The 21,569-nt window shown below is 44.1% G+C and overlaps 1 protein-coding gene across 3 annotated transcripts in view; it reads right to left on the bottom strand.

The window, feature by feature from the left end:
* mast2 (microtubule associated serine/threonine kinase 2) overlaps positions 1 to 21,569 on the bottom strand; it is a 237,522-nt gene that overhangs the window by 32,238 nt on the left and 183,715 nt on the right. For 2 of the 3 annotated variants that reach the window (XM_080722675.1, XM_080722677.1), the window contains exons 7-11: positions 19,198 to 19,218; positions 17,718 to 17,796; positions 16,198 to 16,352; positions 7,641 to 7,716; positions 6,635 to 6,844 (exon numbers count right to left, since the gene is read on the bottom strand). In XM_080722675.1, coding sequence (XP_080578801.1) covers positions 6,635 to 6,844; positions 7,641 to 7,716; positions 16,198 to 16,352; positions 17,718 to 17,796; positions 19,198 to 19,218 — 541 coding nt within the window. The remainder of the gene's footprint in view (positions 1 to 6,634; positions 6,845 to 7,640; positions 7,717 to 16,197; positions 16,353 to 17,717; positions 17,797 to 19,197; positions 19,219 to 21,569) is intronic. The other variant, XM_080722676.1, reaches the window with a different exon arrangement.

Below are 21,569 nucleotides of genomic sequence, written 5' to 3'. Positions count from 1 at the left end.
TTGCGGCGCCGCTCCGGTGGTCCGCGGCGGTGGTCCGCGACGACTCCGGCCGAAAAACGGCCGAAAAAAGCAATACCGCTACTGACCACTAGTTGAACTTACACAGTATAGCTTTAAGTACATTTTTGAAGTAATTTGTGCTTTACTTAAGTATTTTCAATTTCCAATACTTTTACTTCTACTCCACTACATCTCAGATCCTAATGTTGAACTTTTACTCCAATACAATTATTTGAAAACTTTGAGTTACTACTTTTACTTTATTTGTTTATTTGGACAGGACAGTACCAGTTCATGAACACAGAGATATTGACATATTGCAAAGAATATATACATATGTTCTCAGTGTAAGGAGTGTAGGAGTTAGCTAAGGCTAATTTCCATCCGTCGTAAAACAGGAAACAAAACAAAGACAAAACAAAAGAACAGTAAACAGACAAAACAGGGAGAACAAACAACACAGCAGAAACAAGGTGCTTGGCGCAACAGTGTGCCAAGTGCGACAAAGTGCCTACTGCCAAAAATAAGCAGTTAAAAACCATACAGGAAAGACTAACCTGACAGACTAAATCATGCAGGCATCAACTCTTTACTTATAGATGGTTACATGTTTGTGAATGTTTTAACCAATGCTTCATTCAACTCACTTTTGAAAGCATTAAATGTGGGGATCTCTCTAATTGTGGCAGGGAGCTGGTTTCATTATTTACCTCCATTTATGGAGAGAACATTTTGACTAAAGGTAGTTTTTCTAAATTCATCACAGTCTCCCCTGGATATTGATCTGGTGTTGTATCTGCTTATTGTAAGTCGCTTTGGATTAAAAGCGTCTGCTAAATGCCTAAACTGTAAACTGTACCACGTCCCATGTTCCTCTTCTTATAAATGAATTCCATAAGAGGAGGGGGAGCCGGGCCATTAAGGCATTTATATGCCTTTATTAAACATGCATTTTTAAAGTTCCTAAAATGTTCAAAACTCAGGAGGCTAAGTTACTTTGCAGATGTAAATTAAAATATTATAAAACATACATTAACCACTTTAGCCCTGTGTGGCACCCCAGGCAACCTAGGCCCGGCCATGCACTGCCTACAAACCAATATTTGGGGGAACATTTTTTAACATTTTGTGATTATGAGGAGACACATCTGAAAGGTGGAAAAATAGTTGGTCAGCGAGGAAGAAGCATTACTGATTTTTGTATTAGGTTTTTTAGACAACTGAACAACTGCTGGACGCGGAGTTAACAGATGGACAAAGCAACAAAGGAGTCGACAAACCCACTATGCTGGCTGGTACGCATTCTGATTAAGGTAGTGAGATATGCGAGTACTTTTTCCACCACTGATGTACTGTATACGTGTGCTCTCAAAGCAGGCCCTTCTGACTGTATGTGTCACAGCTGCATAATGGAGATCCATGAGCTGGTTAATAAACAATGCATGGGCCGGGCCAACGTGTGTGTGCTGTGTGTGTGCTGTGTGTGTGCTGTGTGTGTGTGTGTGTGTGTGTGTGTGTGTGTGTGTGTGTGTGTGTGTGTGTGTGTGTGTGTGTGTGTGTGTGGCTAATAGAGACATGATGACAGGCGTGCTGACAGACAGACAGCCGGGCACGAGCCAGGCCCTGGGGGCCCCAATCAGACCCTGAATAATTTATAACGGTAATGAAAGCGCCAAAGCACTGGAGATGGTTTGTGTGTGTGTGCGCGCTAAATACTGTATATGCATCTGGCTGTGCATATATAATGTGTGTGTGTGTGTGTGTGTGTGTGTGTGTGTGTGTGTGTGTGTGTGTGTGTGTGTGTGTGTGTGTGTGTGTGTGTGTGTGCGCGCGCGTGTGCGTGTGCGTGTGCACACAGGGAACATGTGTGCACTGTGCACCGACTGTATAAGTCAGTGATCATTGAGTAATGGACAGCTAAGGGACTGGCTCACATTGTGCAGAGGCTAATTAACCAATCTCGGTGTGTGTGTGAGTGTGTGTGTGTGTGTGTGTGTGTGTGTGTGTGTGTGTGTGTGTGTGTGTGTGTGTGTGTGCGTGTGTGTGTGCGTGTGTGTGTGCGTGCGTGTGCGAGCATGTGTGTGTGAGAGAAAGAGCCAGACAGTTCCACACTGCATAGGGTAAATGTCCCACATGAGAATATAAAGAATGTGTTAACATGTGTTAATATGCATGTGCGCAATGATTTTCTGCCTTTCAAACACAGCCACAACTCTTTACAATCTTGGCGTGGGAGGTAGAGGTGGGGTAGCATACAAAAAATAATATACCGTATATGAAATGTATATTGTATATTTCCCTTTGTTATAGGCTACATTAACTATTCGGATTTAGCTCCAAGAAGTGATTCTTCTGCCGTTTCATGCGTTTAAAGTTGATTTGCTCCAAGAAGTGATTCTTCTGCCGTTTCATGCGTTTAAAGTTGATTTTAGAGTAACACAGTCGGAACCGATGCCACTGCAAACCTCAGTAGTGGTCTACAGCAGTGGTTCTCAACCTGTGGGTCGGGAATATTTTTTTGACAATTTACGCACTTTGGCACTCGCCCTCTCTACAATTTAAGGACTTTTAATACCTCTAAAATGACAAATTAAACATGGGACAAATTGTCAAATATTAGAGGCAGAAATTGTGAAAAATAATGCGTTGCGAGGCGTTGTGAGCATGTAGATCTGCTATTTTCACAATAGAACCGTGTTATACAAAATGTAATGTCTCAACTCTTAGTGCTGGTCAGGGTGGGGGGTCTCCAGTTTAAATCTGATTATTATGGGGGTCGCGGCCTGAAAAGGTTAAGAACCACTGGTCTACAGTGGGACTGCAGCAAGTTGCTGTGGTCTCACTGTAGACCACATACAGCTTGGGTCTTAGTTGGCTCTCAGAAACCATCTGTCAGAACCCTCCAGTTCAACAACCCAGCTGACAGAGTGAGAGATGTGCAGCCCTGTTGGGCTCCACTGACACCGTCTTTAACAGATAGACAGAGCTGAGTTAGCAGTATGGCTGACACTCCGTCTTCCCTGGCTCTCTACCCTCAGGTGACCTACAGGGGTGTAATGGGGGCTTCCCAGGGCCGGCCTGGATGGGGGTTACCATGGTGATAGCCAGGCAGGTCACTCACCCCCCCAGACTGGAATGGATGGATGGTGGGGAGGGGAGGGCGAGGAGGAGAGCGGAAGAGAGAGAAGAACAGAGAGAGGTGGAGGAGAGGTGAAGGGGGAAGAGAAGACAGAGAAACAGAGGGGAACAGAGGAGAGATGAGCTGGACTCCTGTGGGCTCTGTAATGGGGTCGTGACATGGGGTGATGAAGGAATGGATGGCGGGATAAGAGGAATGGATGATCCGGGCGGGAGGAGGACTGAGGCTGCAGCGAGAGGTGAGAGCTAAGACAAAAGGACACGATCAAAGACACTTGTATTTAGAACAGGAGTGTTAATCAAAAGACTAATGTCTTAACACGGGTACAAGGGTAGTTTGTACTCCAAAAGCTTCTGTTATTACATGTATTTTGGTGTCAAGGGTAGACAGGTATACACATAACTGATGCTAGCGTATTGTCAGCTTATGCCTCTCCGACCGTACAAAGAAAATACATTTAACCTAAATTGTAAATCAACTACTTTCGCATTTGTGACAAGACTACAAGGAGAAGTTTCATAGGCTCAAATACAAGGAACTTGGTGAGCTTCAGTTGATCCTTTTGCTGTTATGAATGAATGACTTGATGAATGACTTTTCAGCTCATAGTGAAGGCTGTTCATTCATTTCAATTAAGCCATAGGAGGAAATAAGTCCCACTTCAGATCACTCTCTTCTAAATGTTTGGCTCAAATGGTACAGCCTGAAAAACCTACAATGTATGCCCCTAAAACTATTGCCCAAACAAAACCTTCCAGACACAGTAAGGACTATACAGGAAGTAAAAAAAAACATTTCATTCTGATTCTAATAAGTCCTGAAAATAGTTGTAGAAGTCTCAATATTATTACAAAATGAGTACAGCATCATACAATTTACTCCAATCTTATTGTTCCAATCAATAGGCCTATAAATAAATCACATGAGACACATTGTCATACAGTATCTAAGGATCCAAAACCAATCAATGAACTTATCCAAACTTATTAGTTTGCTGTAGAACTTGGAGAAAGTTTGGTGTTTCCTTGTTTAATAAACTTTCTGAAATGTAAACTTTTAAACCAATTTAAATGGCTACACAATGTTATTTTAACCCGGGCCTGGAGAGAAGTAGACTTAAGTTTCAAAATAGGGGTGTGTTAATATCTCTAGCGTTAATATCTCTAGCCATTACTTACTACCCTAAATCCAGAATATTGACAGGACAAGCAGAAATAATTGTTTATGTTTTCATCGGTACTGAGCTACTACTTTTTGTTTCAGTAGGTATACTGTCGTTGTACCTGTCCTCAAGTCTAATTCCAAACACCTCATCCCAAACATCACATTTCACAACTTTGCAATATAATTCACCATTCAAGTAAACAAATCACGTTACAGCGCGGACGCCGCTCGACCGAAACGACGGGAAACGGAACTCAACTGTAAAGTTGCCGTTGGCCTGGTCCTCCTGCTGCCAGCCGTGCGTCAACACCTTCCACTCGCTCCTCCTCATCAGCACCGCCTCCTCCTCCTCCCACCTCCTCTGCCACGAGACGCAAGACATGGCTTCGCCGCCCCCCCTCCGAGAAAGAAAGCGCGGGGATCCCATAAAACGACGTAGAGAGGTACGTCCGACCCTTCCGTCCGCCTCAGCCTCACTGCCTCATCCTGTCCGCCGTGCGTTGCTTCCACCTGCCACCTTTCTGCTGGCTCGCCCCCTCAAAATAACAATGCTGCCCCAAACAAAAACAAACCCGAGGCAATTACAGCCTAACGAGTGATGTCATCTTCGCTCTCCGAGTCGTTATCCCGTTTTCTCTCACGTGGAGGATTTTGAGAGGGGGAGGGGGTGGTGAGGGACGCCTCCAGATGTGGCTTTAGGAGAGTTTCCTCTCTTGTCTAGATCTCACGCTCTCTAAAAGCATTCTAACAGGCTACACACCGAATACACACACATTCAGACCTCCCCACCGGCGCGGGACGGTCTCAGCAGCCAATCGAAACGTTGTGGAATACCTACCTACCTAACCCCCCCTCCCCAAACCCTCCTTCTGCACCGCCTTCATCCCTCGTTCTCTACGTCTCTCGAAGACCCCCCCCCCTCCCTCCTTTTTTTTTGTCAGAGAGAGTCATCCGTCAGCCATGGTGACTGCTGGAGTGTGAAATTAAAATCAGGGTGGTAGATGTGCGTGTGTGTGTGTGTGTGTGTGTGTGTGTGTGTGTGTGTGTGTGTGTGTGTGTGTGTGTGTGTGTGTGTGCGTGTGTGTGTGTGTGTGTGTGTGTGTGTGTGTGTGTGTGTGTGTGTGTGTGTGTGTGTGTGTGTGCATCTGTATGTGCATGTGGAGGACACAGTGTATATGTGTATGTGTGTGAGAGAGAGACAGTGTATGTGTATATGTGTGTGTGTGTGTGCGCGCGTGTGTGTGTGTCCCAGTAGAACAGAGGGTAGATATGGGGCAACTGGGAGCCATAATGTCACTCTCCAAGCCCCCAGGCATGGCAAAACTGAGCTAATAGAGATGTCACCACTGCAGAGCACACATACTGTACACACACACACACACACACACACACACACACACACACACACACACACACACACACACACACACACACACACACACACACACACACACACACACACACACACACACACACACACACACACACACACACACACACACTCAGTAAGTGCAAGCATGTGTATGCTATCATACCGGCATGCACCGATGCACACACAGACATACAGACACACTCATACAGAATGACATCCAATAACTGATACAGTACGGTTAATTACAGGCCAACTTGCCATGAACATAGCAGGTGGTATATGGTTGGGGGACGAGCCCTCTGGGTACAGCAGGTGTCATTCTAATGGTTTAACCGGCCAAAGTAGCTTCCTCATCCTATGACATCACAGCCTGCTGACAAACAGCCACTAACTGCCGTATAACGATGAGTGAATGAGGGCGTGCGTCACTCAGTGAGCTGACCCACGCCAAGGCAAGCATGACCGTCTGGGTGGGTGGGTGGGTGGGTTGGTGGGAGGGAGGGAGGGACATATGATGTCTTACTCTGCCCCTGATTCAGTGACTGGGTGATCTGCCTTGCAACCAAAGTGCTTCATAATACTTATCTATTGCTAAATATCTATCTATTGCGATCGATACCTATTGTTCAATGTATCGGTTTGTAGCTGCATCTCTGGTTTCTACTGCCATTCTGTTTGTTCAGTAAATATGTCAGTATCAAAGTATCAAAAGTAAAGAAGTAAAAAAAGAAGAATATCTTTTTACAGTCTCAGATACAATGGAACCTCTTTCTAAATCATGACAATGGGGTGCATTTCACTAACATCTGGCAGAGGTAAAAAATAATCCCCCTTTGATTCCCAGGCTTGGGCTACAGTATATTCTTGATTTCACAGACCACTCTTTTGGGGGGTTGTTACTTGCAGGGCAGTGACAGCAGACAACCCACCAAAACAAGAGTCAGTAACTGTCCACTTACATCTTGATGCAGCTTCTCCAGGTTCTCCTGAAGCTCGTAGAAGTAGCGCGAGGTGATGAGGCCCTCTCGGCTCTTCTCCAGGCAGTCCCTGGACAGCTCTATTAGCTGGTGGTGGATGAAGCTGAGGACCCCGTCTGCCAGCGGGCAAACCTTGTCGGGGGCCGAGGAGATGAGCAGGTCAGCAAGGCGGTCCTCCATCTGAGCTGTTGCCTGGAGGGAGAGAGGGAGGGAGGGAGGGAGGGAGGGAGGGAGGGAGGGAGAGAGGGAGGAAGAGAGGGAGGGAGGGAGGGAGAGAGGGAGGAAGAGAGGGAGTCAGCGGGATTGGAGAGAGGGATTTTTGCCGGGTTGGTGGCGGGGGGAAAGTAGGGGAGAGAAGGGGATGAGTCACACGCACAGATGCATGAGGCAAGGGCACGTATATTTGTGTACACATACACAGAATTTAAAACACAGGCTTGCAAGGTATACTTTCAGTGTTTCCTTTCTTGTCATCCCCTTAAAGGACCACTTCACCTCTGAGACAACCAGATCTTATTTTATTGTTGTTTGGGACACGGTCAACACAATCCTGAGTAATTCTTTGTGTTTTATCTGTGTTTTTAGATATTTTAGTATTTCAGCATGCTACAAAGCATCATATGATGCATTTTGCATCATATGACGCATCGCATGATGCAATATCATGCTACAAAGCATCATATGATGCTTTGTAGCATGCTGAAATACTAAAATATCTAAAAACACAGATTTAACACAAAAAATAACTCAAGATTGTGTTGATCGAGTCCCAAACAACAATAAAATAAGATCTGGTTGTCCCAGAGGTGAAGTGGTCCTTTAAGACTAATTCAAACTTCGGTGACAAAATGTTGAATTTTCAACTGGAAAAGTTTCAATGCATCACATCTCGGCTGAAAATAGGTTATTTTTTGTCACAGAAGCGTAAAAACACTTCAGGCCCACCTCTGCTCTGCAGAACCAGTGTGTGCCTACGTACAGTACGTACCTTGGGGAATCTCTCCTTGTACACATGGTTCATCATCACAATCTCATGGTCAAAGGAGATGGGTGAGCGCCCAGGGCTGGAACAGAAAGAATCACACACACATAGACACACACACATGAACACAGAAACAGTATAAGAGAATCACTGGTGGTCAGCCAAGCCTTAAGAGAGACACTGAGATCCATAATGTACAATTGGCCAGGATTTCTATAAGCCTACATCGGGGATTCCAGCCTGTCCCTCAGCCCCTCAGCTGCAAAACCAAATCTGTGGGTGTGTGTGCATACATGTGTGCGTGTGTAGGCTACGTGTACTCTACGTGTACCTTGTGTGTGTGTGTGTGTGTGTGTGTGTGTGTGTGTGTGTGTGTGTGTGTGTGTGTGTGTGTGTGCCTGTGTGTGTGTGTGTGTGTGTGTGTGTGTGTGTGTGTGTGTGTGTGTGTGTGTGTGTGTTTCTATTTGATTGACAGATAGGATAGGTCGCCAAAAAGATCACCGAAATAAAAAAAGGAGTGGAGGTTGCACATGCTCACAAGACCTAAGGGTGTTCATCTTATGTGTGTGCATGTGTGCCAGACACTGGCAGGTCACAGAGGTGTAAAGTGAATTCTCTGACAGCCCATACTACAAAACCACCCTGATATGGCCATGCATCGCTGCACATGGACAGATATAGGCACAAAGGTAGCGTCTCCGGAGACCCCTGGCTACAGCCCCCACGTCCCCTATGGAGTGTATGGAGTGTGTGACACTGTGACAGTAAGAGAGTGACAGAGAGGGGAGAGGGATGGAGAGATAGACAGCTAGACACACACCGTGGGTAGTTCATTGGGCCTGTCCACTACCAACCAGACTGGAGTGCCAAAGGTCAGCTCTCAAGGGGGTTTGAGTGAGAGCAAGCCAATGTCCAGAGAGAGACACTGATGTGTATTTTAGTCCATATTAGACCCCAAAGAATACAAACCCCTCTCTCTGTCCTTCATCTATCTCCCTCTTTTAAACTCTTCTCCATCCCATGATGTTTTCCCTTTCTCTCTCTTTCAAAGGGAAGACCAAATAGTAACATCAGTAGACCTGACCTTTTAGACAAAAATGATAGGTGATGAGGTACGTGTGTATGTGTGTTTGTGTGAGACAGCCAGAGAGAGAAATAAAGGGGGAGAGATATTTCAATCAAAGGGCTCTGGGGATTTTGGTAGCCCAAATAAATATAAATAAAACCACAGCACTACTATTTGGATCGTTTGGTGCACCTTATTGCCAAATCACGCGGCAAAATCTCGATATTTCGATGTCCCGCTGTTTCGAATCTCCAGTACTAAGGGTTAGGTTTAGGGTTAGGGTTAAGGTTTAAACTTATTCACCAGGTTAGCTTTCACCTGTGTCTTCACCAGCGATTTCCGTCTACTGGCTGCTCGAAACAACGGCACATCGAAACATCACTACACGCACAAATCACGCAGGCAAACATTGAAAAATAATTTCCATGGAAATGAAAATAACCGAAACGCCAAACCCCAGAAAAACACAATGATCACAGAATTGGTGTGAAATCCTGTGTGAGATTGGATACTGCGGGCGGAGGGGCGCATGTCGAGGTAGAAAGAAAAACTAAAAAAACAGAGGCTCCAGATGCCACGGTGTGAGTCATCCCTGACCATGTGCACATTCGCATGTGTGTGCACGCACACACACACACGAACAGGAGGGGTGAGGTAATGCTTTAAGTCACCCACGGGTAGCTCAATGTCCAATTACCGAGCCTAATAGAAATGAGAGCATCGTGACATATGAGCACAACATCATAGAGGCCGTTTATCATCATGCCAGAACACAGGTAGGTAGCGTGCGTGTGCACGTGCACACACACGCACGTGCACATGCACATTCACAACCTTGTAGTTTGAAAAGACATTGAGAATGTATGTTTGTTGTTTTAGTTGTACAAATTGCATTTGTAATGTAATCTAAAAAAATCTAAAATAAAAGTTGAATTCATTAATACTGCAAAATTCAACTTCAGAAACAAGTCACATTCTCACACAGTAAAATCCTCAGTGGTAATAATGAACACTGAACTTTACCACTTTCAATCTGGCATCCCTATTTTGGGCATGTTAAAAATTTCCTAAAAGATTTTGGAAATAGAGAAGCTGATCTACAGTACAAGCTTTTGTATAACGAAAATAAAAGATATACAAGCACGTCCACAACACAACACGTCACTATGCGGAGCATTGTGGGCTTGTAAATTGGTACAGTATGTGGAAGTATAAAAGCTAGGCTTAAGTGGTTCACACTTAACTCTAAAGAGTGCAAAAACCTTTGCAATAGTTACATTAAAACAGAGGGTTTTACTGTGCAACGTGTGTCTTGTCTCGTCTCGTGTCTGTCATACTGGAAACAAAATCAAATCTCTCATTCTTTGCGGGTGGAAGAAAAAGGTTAGTGGTGACAGAGATGGATGAGCGGCCAGCGGCTGTTAGGTGCGTACTGGAGGTACGCACTTTCATTTGAACAGAACACTTGTCCTTTCCTTTGTCTGCCCCTCTAGCTCTGAGCGCTGCCTGCCTTTATTAAATAAAAGCTCTCATTTTAAAACACAGTTGTACTGTAAGTGGGACTGGGGCTACAAAAAAAGGATGAATAACATCAGACAGCGAGACAAAGGCTAATTAGAGAAAACAGGGCATATTTCTCCTATAATGGGAAATAAAAATCAGCTTGCGGCGATCCCTGCCAAAAAGGATTTCTGTCATTATTTTGAGAGATGACCTTTTAGATTAGGTTGTATGTGGAAAATATGTGGAAGACTTTTTAATGCACTTTTTAATTTTCTTTGGTCTGTTTTGACCAGACCAGTTCAGAAGTTATGAGCATAATATCTCGTCGTGTTAACATTTTGTGTCAAATGTAATGAGACCATGCATAAAAGAACTTATAATATGCACTATAACCCTGTGGTGTTTTATAGATAACGTGTGAATATTGAAATCTAAAATGGCGTGATCTTTTTGACTAAACGGTGATGTCAGTCCTGTGACAAAGCCACTAAAAATGGAAAAAGGAGCTTATTAGCCAAGACAATAAACGAAGTAAATCAGATGAGACACGCGATGACACCGTAACGGAGAGACTGAGAGAGGGAGGGAGGGATGGAGGGATGGAGAGGGAAGGAGCCAGGGAGAGAGAAATAACATTGGTATTTCGCAAACTGAGGAGGGCGACTCGGGAAATGAAGAGCCTAATTGACCGTGACAGAGAGAGAGAGAGAGAGAGAGAGAGAGAGAGAGAGAGAGAGAGAGAGAGAGAGAAAGAGAGAGAGCTGGGCAGGCAGGGATAAGGGCATGTGTGTGCATCTATAGTAGACTGTGTAGGTGCTTGTGTGTCTGAGTGCGTATTGCTGCAAGTCTTGATGTGTGTGTGACTGTGCATGCACACACACACACACACACACACACACACACACAACTGAATGAGTATGTGTGTAACGACTAAACACCTCAAAGCTGCTTTGGTAAGAGTGATAATTCCATGGATGAAGGTCCCCTGGAGCTTCAAAGCGTTGTGTAGAAACAAGTCGCTGACCTATAGTTAACTATCCTCTCCCCTAGAACAGGGGTCTTCAACGTTTTCAGGCCAAGGACCCCTTAGTTGAGAGAGAGATGAAGCAGGGACCCCCACAACCTTTCGTAGATTCCATATAGTTTCATTGTTTAATAGCACAATCATCAGTGTATTTTGGATTCATGTCAATTTGTGTTTTCAGATATTTTACCACTTGAGCCGTCATTACCTAATAAACGTACCTTTCACTATGTAATTAGACAAAAATGATCTACAAGCTCACAACGGTAGATCTGCTATTTTTGGCTACAGTTCTCAGAATATGGACAATAGGGTTCCAGTTGTTATTATAAAAAGGATTGGAAGATTTGGAGGACCCCCTGTAGTAACTCTGAGGACCCCCTAGGGGTCCCGGACCCCCTGTTGAAGACCCCTGCCCTAGAAGCAGTACAGTAAAGGCAAGGGTCATTGTTTTGCAAACGTGTATCTATGCCAAGTTTCTTTTTTTCTGTCTGCCCATACATAGATTGGTTTCTTCCATCCAAAAGCCTGCCCGCAATTGATATCAGGGTCTTGCTATGCTATTAGAAGCCTCAAACCAGTGCAATACATCACTTACAGTCAGTACATTGCTGACTGTGAATAGCACTATTCATATCTAGATACTAACAGTATAAACCCCGGCTATAAATCAACTTGGGACCAATTAAGATTCTTGTCTGATTTGTTAACCAGTCATATAAGAGAAAATATAGGTAACATGGTATTCATGAAATATCACTGATGGCAAGTAACGTTAGGTAAGCGCTTGCCTCGGTCTGTCAGGAATGATTACTATTAGTCAAGGTGACAGCAGGAAAATGAGCTACGGCGCAAGTGTTTTCCATCATGATTTATCGCTCTAATTCCTTCATGGACAAAAAAAATAATAATATTCCTCCTCATAGCGGCGTATGTACAAAACGTCTCGATATGTGTATCTGAATTTGCATAAACACAGCTGGAGACGGAAACAGAGCCAGTGACATTGTGCCTGTCATTATGATACACTGTGTCCTGGATGAGGAGTCACTGTGTGTATGTCACGGGACACGAGGCTGCTTGGGCTGTTCATTAACCAAACGCACTGTAGCCACAGTTGGATATGACAAACACATGATGGATGGATGAGGGTAGCGCATTTCTACCTCCGGGGGGAGGAATGGAGGGGGGGCAGGGAGAGACAAAGGAGGTGGGCAGAGACAGAGAGAAGAGGAGGAGGTGGGGAGTTGGTGGAAAAATGGACAGGTACTGTAGGTGGACAGACAGACAGATACATACAGTACAGTAGATGGATAGATAAAAGCTGGCGTGAGCGGACTGAGGAGAGGGAGTAAGGGAACACGGGGAGACATTAAAAAACCTGATGGGGAATAGGGAGGCTGTTAAACGAGTGGAAAAGCCGTGCGGGTGTCATCCCTCACAGCGGGGCCGTGGAATTAGCATCTAATTACTTTCTCTCTCTCATCTTCATTATTCCTCTCACATGCACAGTCTCATCTTCCGTCCTTCGTCCCTCGCTCTCGGCCCCAATCATTATCCTCCACCCTCTTCGTTTTTTTCCTCTCCAATCATTTTCCTCCACCCTCTTAATTTCTTTCTCTCACACTTCTGCCTGATTTACAGTTATTTGGGTACGAGTGTTGCGCACAAAAATAAACAATCTACAATGCGTTGCAGTGTGACACGTTGGAAGCTTGTAGATCCGCTATTTCCATTGCAAGACACCAATGTCTAACTAAGTATAAACTAGAACAAGTCAGGCAGGTTACTGTGGCCTCCTGGTGGCGCTCTAATAGGTCAATGTGAAAAGGGTGCCATGTCTTCTTCGGCCTTTCACGGCAATCTGCATTTTGTTCCAAAAATGTGCTTCAAAAATCAACCTGCTGGTGGTGCTAAAATATGCTAATGTGAATAGGGTGGCATTTGTTCCACTCCTGGAAACATTACCTGCTTATTGCTTTGGATTAAAAGCGTCTGCTAAATGCCTAAACTGTAAACTGTAATCAGAATAGAATATGAAAGACCTGAATGACCCGGTTTGTTTAATGACTACCAATTTGTGTGATTTTTTCGACAAAATCTGTAGGAGTACTGTCAAAAAATGTGTTTTGCACAAATCGGCCTCCTGGTGGCAGGCCCATGTGAAACATTTGGGGCATAGGGTCTGCTCTGGCATCTAGGGATTGTGTGTGCAGTATGCACAGATTCGCTGCCATCGAGCCAACGGTGTCAGAGATTAGCTGTCCACAGACAGACGAACGGACGGACAGACAGACAGACTGACGGGGTGTAAAACATAATCTTGGCCATGCCTGTCGGCCTGGCGGGGACAATAAGGTTTCATCTATCCCTCCCTTGCCATTTTTTCCCCGACAGTTTACAATAGATGAGGTCTTTTTCTAGTCTTCTGCTCTCTCTCTATTTCTGTGTAGCTCTCTTGATTATACATCACTACTTGGAGACGCTCAGCAGAGTGGATTAGAAGTAGCTGTTAATATCACACAACCTCTTTCAGTAGACAAATGGAATAAACAGCTCCAATGGTGGCAGCCTGGCCATCCACAGTTCCCAGAGGAGTGTGTGTGTGTACGCGCGACCGCGTGTGCACTTACGTGCGTGTGTTTAAAGGTCATCACAGTGTGAGAATTTCTTCTCTCTACCTCATTTTGGTGTTCACCTCTCTGTTAACTTTGTCTTTCACTCTTGCCATGCCTTTTGTTTGAAAAATCCATCTCTCGCCCTCTCATGGTTCCTTTTTCTTAAAAAGAAATATAAGAAAAAGAAGAAACCTTTCACCTGAGACACTGGGTTATTCTTCAACTGGGATGAGAGATAGAGAAAGCGAGAGAGAGAGCTGTGAGAGAACTGAATGGGGGTAAAATGTATTCAGCTATCCTGTGATTCAAGTTAATCTGTGTGTGTATGGGTGTGCACGTGTGCGTGCAGTATGTGTGAAAGTGTACGCGTGTGTCCGCGTGCTAGCGGTGGATAAGCAGAAGATGCGACAGGGGAGGTTTCACAATGGCCGGTGTCCGTCTAATCAGACACAAATCTGCTCTCCTCCATTCAAGCTTTCTTCTCCTTTCATCTCTACGGATGAGAAGTTCAATATCTTTCCATGGAAGACCAGAGTGAGGAAAATGAATAAAAAGACAGCGTGACACATAAGCGAGCTTGCCGAGACAGAATAGAGACAGAGAGAGATTGAGAGATATTAAATAAATAAAAACAGACTACAGAGGCTGACTGAGGATGGAGGACAAAGGGAGACGCGGGGAGAGTGAGAGAAGAAAATAGGTTTAGAACGCTAATAGAAGACAGAAATGGACAGCCTGACAACATAATGAGAAGAGCCAAGACACCGGAAGCAACGTCTGACAGGAGGCTGATGGACGGAAACACAAGGATGGAGCGATTGAGTGAAAGGTCAAAATAAATAGACCGCCGACAGCTAAAGACAAAGTGATAATGGGAAGCTGGAGGTTAGTAAAGTAACAGTAAAATCTGGGATGTTAATTTAACTCAGACTATAAAAACTGACCCGTAAGGGTCCATGTTCACACCCTCAGATTATCACTGTGTGTTTTACTGTGTGCGAGCGAGGCTGGGAGAGAAAGGCTCCAGGTATCCAGTGGCAGACACATGAACAGATGTTGGAGGCTGAGCATCAGAGATAAGGGGTTTCCGGTGTAGAAGCGATAAGAGTGTCCTAGCTGCCAAAGTGGAGAGTTCACGCTCACTCCCAGCTGCCAGCTGTGTGTCAAGGAGAAGACGCCTGACCTTTCTGTTGGCAATTACTGACTGACACACACATGCACAAGCAGATGCATGAACGTGCGCGTGCGCACACACGTGCAGTGCAATCAGACAGTCAGACCAACAGACAGATAGTCAAAAAGTCACACGATTGTTGGAGTGAGATGTGTCTAGCTAGCCACATACTGTATTTTAGATAGAGAGTATGGTTTCAGTGTTTATTTGTGTTACTTATTTTATTAACTTAATTTTATTCTGTTTGTTTGTTTATTTTGACCGTATCAGGAATTGTTAAAGAATACAATAATGTAATTGCATGTAATAATTTGTGTGTGTGTGTGTGTGTGTGTGTGTGTGTGTGTGCGTGTGTGTGTGTGCGCGTGTGTGTGTGTGTGTGTGTGTGTGTGTGTGTGTGTGTGTGTGTGTGTGTGTGTGTGTGTGTGTGTGTGTGTGTGTGTGTGTGCACTTGAGCGTGTGCGATTAATTAAGAGCGAGACTAGTTGTCATTTCATAACAAAAAGAGGTAAAGTGGGAAAATATATTTTCTAGAGGCAAGTAGTTTCTTTTCCCTGAGTATAAATCGTCCTCAGTTCTTCCAGCTGGCGACGGTGAGATTTCCCACAAGTACAAAACTGTTAACTTAATCATTCTTCCATCCAGCCCAAATTGTCTTAGTGCAGAGACACTGTGTGGAAACTGGGTCTTTGCTGGTCCCTTGCTGGCATGTACGCTACAGAAAATGTAAATGCTACACTGGGAGCTAAAATGATGTACAATTTATCGTAGTACTGGTTATTACATTCTCATTAGGCATTTATCTTGGTGTTCACATCATGGTGATATAGTTAGTGTCTGGTGGAAACATTTTATGTCCAAAACATGTTAAAAACACTATAGTGAAAATGGATGATCTCCAAGCAGATACAAAGATCTCCTGTTTTCTATACTTTTGTGTGAAACTCTTGTATGATGAAGTAGGGTATTAATTTACGAAAGAACGTAGCAACAATATGTGTGAATATTACTTTGACTTACAAGACGTGTTGTGAGCTTGTACGTATATAGGCCTACGCTATTTTTGCTCTGCGACGCCGCAGTGAAATTGACACAATCGACCACAACTACTGCATTCGCTCACACGGCGGCCATGTTTGTGCGCTCAGTGCTGCAGTGAGTCTGGGAGCTCCTCCTACCTGAGGCTGCGGGAGCGGGGCCTCATGTTGGGGGAGCGGCGGCCCTCCTCGTCCGTGATGCTCTCCGAGCTGAAGTGCTTGGTGAGGAAGTGCAGCTCGTCGGGCGTGGGCTGGAAGGGCAGCTGGTGCAGCTTCTCCTGAGATGAACAGGAGGACTGTGAGAGGAGGAGCAGAGAGGGAGCACAGATTACACACCAGCACCGGCAGCTAGCGCAGGAGGGAAAAGCAGAGCAGAGCAGAGCAGAGCAGAGCAGAGCGGGGCTAAGCTGCAGCTGTGGGCTAGTCTAGTTGAAGTTGAAAGAGAGAGGTGGCTTTTGTAGGGGTTCAACTAAGATTACAACCAGCACTCGAGTTATGCGTCTAGGTGTGTCTGTATTAGGGTATAGTTTCTCAAACATTTTCATGTTAAGGAGCCCCACATTCATGCGTATTAGGCCACACACTACCCTTTGAAAAGATCCTGTGTGTCAGCGACCCCGATGAGAGATTTTTGTTGTTAGATTAGAATTCTACAACTTTCTACAATAGGTCTGCATGGTGATTCTTCTTATACATTCTCTCATTGTACTAACTTCTAGCCGGTAAAATAATTATTATGAAAGAGTTTCTCGTTTTGCTAGGGGAGCCCCTGGACCCCCCTCAAGGAACCCTTGGGGTCCCCAGACCCCACTTGAGAACCACTCAACTAGACAGCTACTGTGCCAATTACAGGGATGAACAGGAACTGACTACAGCTTGCCCTGGAGCAACTATGGTTAATGCTGGAGCTAGCATAGCTAAAGCACCACTATGGCTTAGCCCACAGTTAGATTATAGGCCTTGCGGGGTTGCTACTGCTGCAGGGCACTGTGGTGCTGCCTATTAAAATACTATGAAGAGCAGCAGCTTATGTTATCCCCTCAGGCTGCGGGAGCCTCTTTTTGCCAGTAGAGACGGTTTTCTAGTTAGCCTTGAACCATAGGAGTGCTAATCAAAATGAAGCCGGTGCTACAGTGGATGTAGCGGGCAGGCTAGCAGTGTGGTGTGATGGCAGACGGCCACAGTATCCAGTCAGCTGAACTGGGTGCCTTTGAAGCATGCTGGCATCTCATTCTCCAGCCAGCAGGTAGAGATGCTAGTGTGAACACTGGAGGAGTGGTAACACAGCGAGAGAGGAGAGGAGAGGATGGCAGGCAGGAAGAGGAGTAAGAGTGGAAAAAGTATCGAGAACCACAGTGGGGGAGGAAAAGATGGTTGTATTATAGAGCGAAGGAAGACCGGAGGTGCTACAGTAGGTACAAAGAAGAACGGCGCAAAGGAGGACGTAGTGAGTACTGTAAGTACAAAAGAGGAAGTAGAAAGTGGGTACAAAGCATGAGGCAGGAAACGGGGAAGGTTTTTAAAAGGGTTGTTGCGTTTTAGAGCATTTGGACCGTGCAAGAGGCATTTACATCAGTGTATTTTGAATTAATAAAAAAAAAAGAGGATGCAAAAGGTGTATACACACAATTATAGGAATGCATACACAGTTGGTTACTTACCGAGACAGTGGAGCTGGGTGTGTTCGTTCCATAGCCCGAGGAAGGCAGGGAGGCCAGTGACCAACGTCTGCCATCCGTCCTGATGGACAGAGAAAAGGGAAGAACGAGACGACAGACGTGTCAAACCTTTCTTCTTGTCTTTTATCTTTGAAATACAATTCCATTCCATAGACAAAATATGTAAATGGGTGAGGAAAGATGCCCCAGAAGGTTGAACTGCAGTACACAAAGACACACATAGCAGACAACGGTCACCATGAAGCCATTCACTTGCAAGAGGGAGAATGCACAACATTAGGAGTTAATAATTACATGGAATTTAAAGGTAGGGTGCACAGGCAAAGTCACCTGAGAGCCAGCCCATGACACCAATAACAATTATACTCTGTGGTACAATGTTGTCCAGCACGGAAAATAGCGTATCTACAAGTTCACAATGCAATGCGTTGTGAGCTTGTAGACTGGCTATTCTGGGCGCACCACACCGACAAATATAAATCAGGCTTAAATCTCACAGTGAGAGAAGATAGCTTGAAGCTTCCATTTCCTACTGGCAATCAGATCATTTTTGCAACGCTAGATAAGGAACAAATAATTGTGCACCAGTAAGGTTGTGACCTCGCAAGGTTATGGGTTATCTTTTGATAGACCTGGATATATACGTTTTATATCCAGCGGCTGATAGACAAGCATCATTTAAGACGGAAAACAGCTAAATCCATGGTGTTAATTTAACTATGAGTGTGTAAAAATGTACCCGAAAGGACGATAGGTCCATTTTTTACCAACACTCAGAGTTATACTAACACTGTGGATTTCATACAGTTCTCGGCAGGAACACGTGAACAGGCTATTGACTGTTGTAAACACTGGGAAGAAATAACAACGGTAATTTGACATCGCCTCATTGTTGCCTGGCTCTGATGGCCTAATTAAAGATAATCTTGAGTTCTGCACAGTAGGTGACACAGCTTGTCCGTAATAAATACAGCTGGTGCTGCGTGTTCTGGCCCTCTGTAGTAATTGGAGGCATGCAGAGAGAATATGGGAGTTGGGACTTTTCACAGGAAAATCCTCAGTGATAATTTATCCATTTGTAACTCCAAGAGTGAACAAAAGTAACCTGCCGGCTGACGGGTCCATTTTGTTACTTTTGCACACGCTCAGAGTAAAGCCTCAGTTAAGCTTAGTTGTGCATGGGTGTTGCACACCAAAAATGGCAGATCTACACTCTTACAACACATCATGATGTGATGCATTGTGAGCTTGTCGATCTGCTATTTTTGGTGCGTGACACCAGCGCACAGTGAAGTATAAATCAAGAATCAGGGGTCCATTTTCATTTCTACATGGACAGTCTCCGTCTGTGTGCACTGAGCCATGCATGGCAGAGGTCAGAGGTCAGCTGGTGGTGGCACAGAGAAGGAGGAAGGTGAGGTGAGGAGGGTGCAGACTGCAGAGGTCAAAGGTGAAAGGTTACCTGTCAGCCCTGTGCCCGTGACTGTGTGGAAGAGAAGACAGTTTTTTTAGCCGGAGCTAAATGTGTGACCTTCAGTTACTGCACGTACAGTATACACTGATGCACGTACAGTATACACTGATGCACGTACAGTATACACTGATGCACGTACAGTATACACTGATGCACGCACGTCGCACGTACACACACGCTCGCGCGTATGCACACAGGCACACACACACACACACAACCCAACAACTTGCCTCCTCTGGTGTTTATAAACAGCATAAAGTCCAACACTTGAGACCTTGTATATTCCTGCAAAATAAAACCACGTCTAACACCTTTAAATCTCAATTTCTATTTTCAATATAGTATCTTTATTCTATTTTATGTATTGTGCTGTCTGTGTTCATGAGTAAACACTTTGCATGTGCAAAACTATTTGCCCGAATAAAGAGGGATTCTGAAGCACCACATCAACTGTTTTATGGCAGTATCAGACTCCACCACATGGGGTCACTATTGTAACAGCATCTACACTACCACAGCTCTGCAAAGCTGTGGTATTGAGGTCAATAGAGAAACCTATCATCACAGAATTAGAACGGATGCTACAGGATTTACTTTCTTTTTTTCTTTTTTTTTCCTCATCTTTTTGGCCCGTTCTCTTACAACAGCTGCTGTACGATGTTTGATAATAGCGTTATGGAAATAAGACATTGGTGCTGTGCATAATATTTAGACAGATCGGGATGTGTTACTAGGGAAATGTCATGCTTTCTCCAAACATCGGCGAGATTGTTACGCAGAGGAGCATTCACTCTTAGTTTCATCCACTGTCCAAGTGTTTGAAACCATTTTATGAACACACAGTCACATTACCAGTGGTGGAAAAAGTACTCGAATGTTACTCAAGGAAAAGTATCAATACTATAATAGTAGAAAAAAAGACAAAGTAAAAGACTGGTAATCAAAATTGACTTAAAAATATCAACATGTACTTAAAGTAACACAAGTTAAAGTACTCATTAGGCAGAATGTCCTTTTTAAATGTATACAAATGTTCAAATAGTTTACGTTTAAATAGGGTTGACGTGGTTAATGTACAGTATGTCTTGTGAAAATAATTCAAAACTACAAAGTAACTAAAGTTTTCAATTAATTGTATTGGAGTGAAACATAATAACATCATATTTGCCTCCGAGATGTAGTGGAGTAGAAGTAAAAGTACTGAAAATTTGAAATATTCTAGTAAAGTAAAAGTACCTCATAATTGTACTTAAGTACAGTACTTGAGTAAATGTACTTAGTTACTTTCCACCACTGCACATTATTGAGATTCTGTGCTAGCCAGGCTAAGACTGAGAATTGTGTTACACCAATAACTTCTCCTGTTTTTTATTGATTTATCCCACACAGTTCCCTGGGTGCAGCGGCAGCAGCTGTTTGCAGAGTAGACGCCATGTGGAGAAGCTTCAAACAAACTTTTTAAGAGTCTTTTATCTTGTTGCTTTGGTCCTCAATCATAAATAGGGAGGAGCGTGCACGCCCACACAATCTGTCTCAATCATGGGTGCAAAGGAATAGACATACACAGCCAGAGAGAGGATGTGCAAGCACCTACGCACATGTACGCACACAAAATGTCTCCGTCTGTTTCCATCCCTCTCTCTCCCTCAGAAATTACCATATCTCAGGAGAACCACAGACAGATAAGCGGATATTAATCCAGGTTTGAATGACAGTCAGATCATCTTGGTCTCATCAGCCATAAGCAGCTCTGCTTTAAAGGTACAGAGGCCATGCAGACCATTTTAAAAGAAACTGTCTCTAAAGGGTAAGCTGGTAAGGGTATGGCTCACCATCACTCAGGATGAATGTCATCCATTTCTTTCGCTTCCAAACGCTGACTATAGGAAACTCTTAACCGTTACGTAACCGTACATTTCAGGTGCTTTAATTTAAATGCTTTCAACAACACTGAGATTTCTGGAGGATGAGGCCGATACAGGATGATTGGTATTGATCTGTGATACTAGAGGTAATGAACTGGCAAAAATGTTATGTCAATATGTATTAATTGTGTTAATTGATTCATGCATGAGTTTCTTTTTTCCCCCTTATTATTATTATCTTTAGGTCATTTAATTTCAATGCTCTGACTTTGATTTGAACAAAAAATAAATAAGAACAAAACTTAAAAACTATATTTGAATAACAAACAATATAGTAACAGTATCTCTCACTGACGCTTTGGGCTGTGTGAAATTTCAGTCTTCACCTTTAATTATTACTTTGATGATTTTGCATCCCGTGGCCGATGTGGCTTAATCTGCAATTTCACACTTTCAGTATGGAAACAAAGGCTTGCGCAAGAATATTGGTGTAGG

This window comes from Nannobrachium achirus (assembly GCF_963921795.1).
Source record: "Nannobrachium achirus genome assembly, chromosome: 1".
Taxonomy (NCBI): Eukaryota; Metazoa; Chordata; class Actinopteri; order Myctophiformes; family Myctophidae; genus Nannobrachium; species Nannobrachium achirus.
This window is presented reverse-complemented; position numbering and strand designations above follow the sequence as displayed.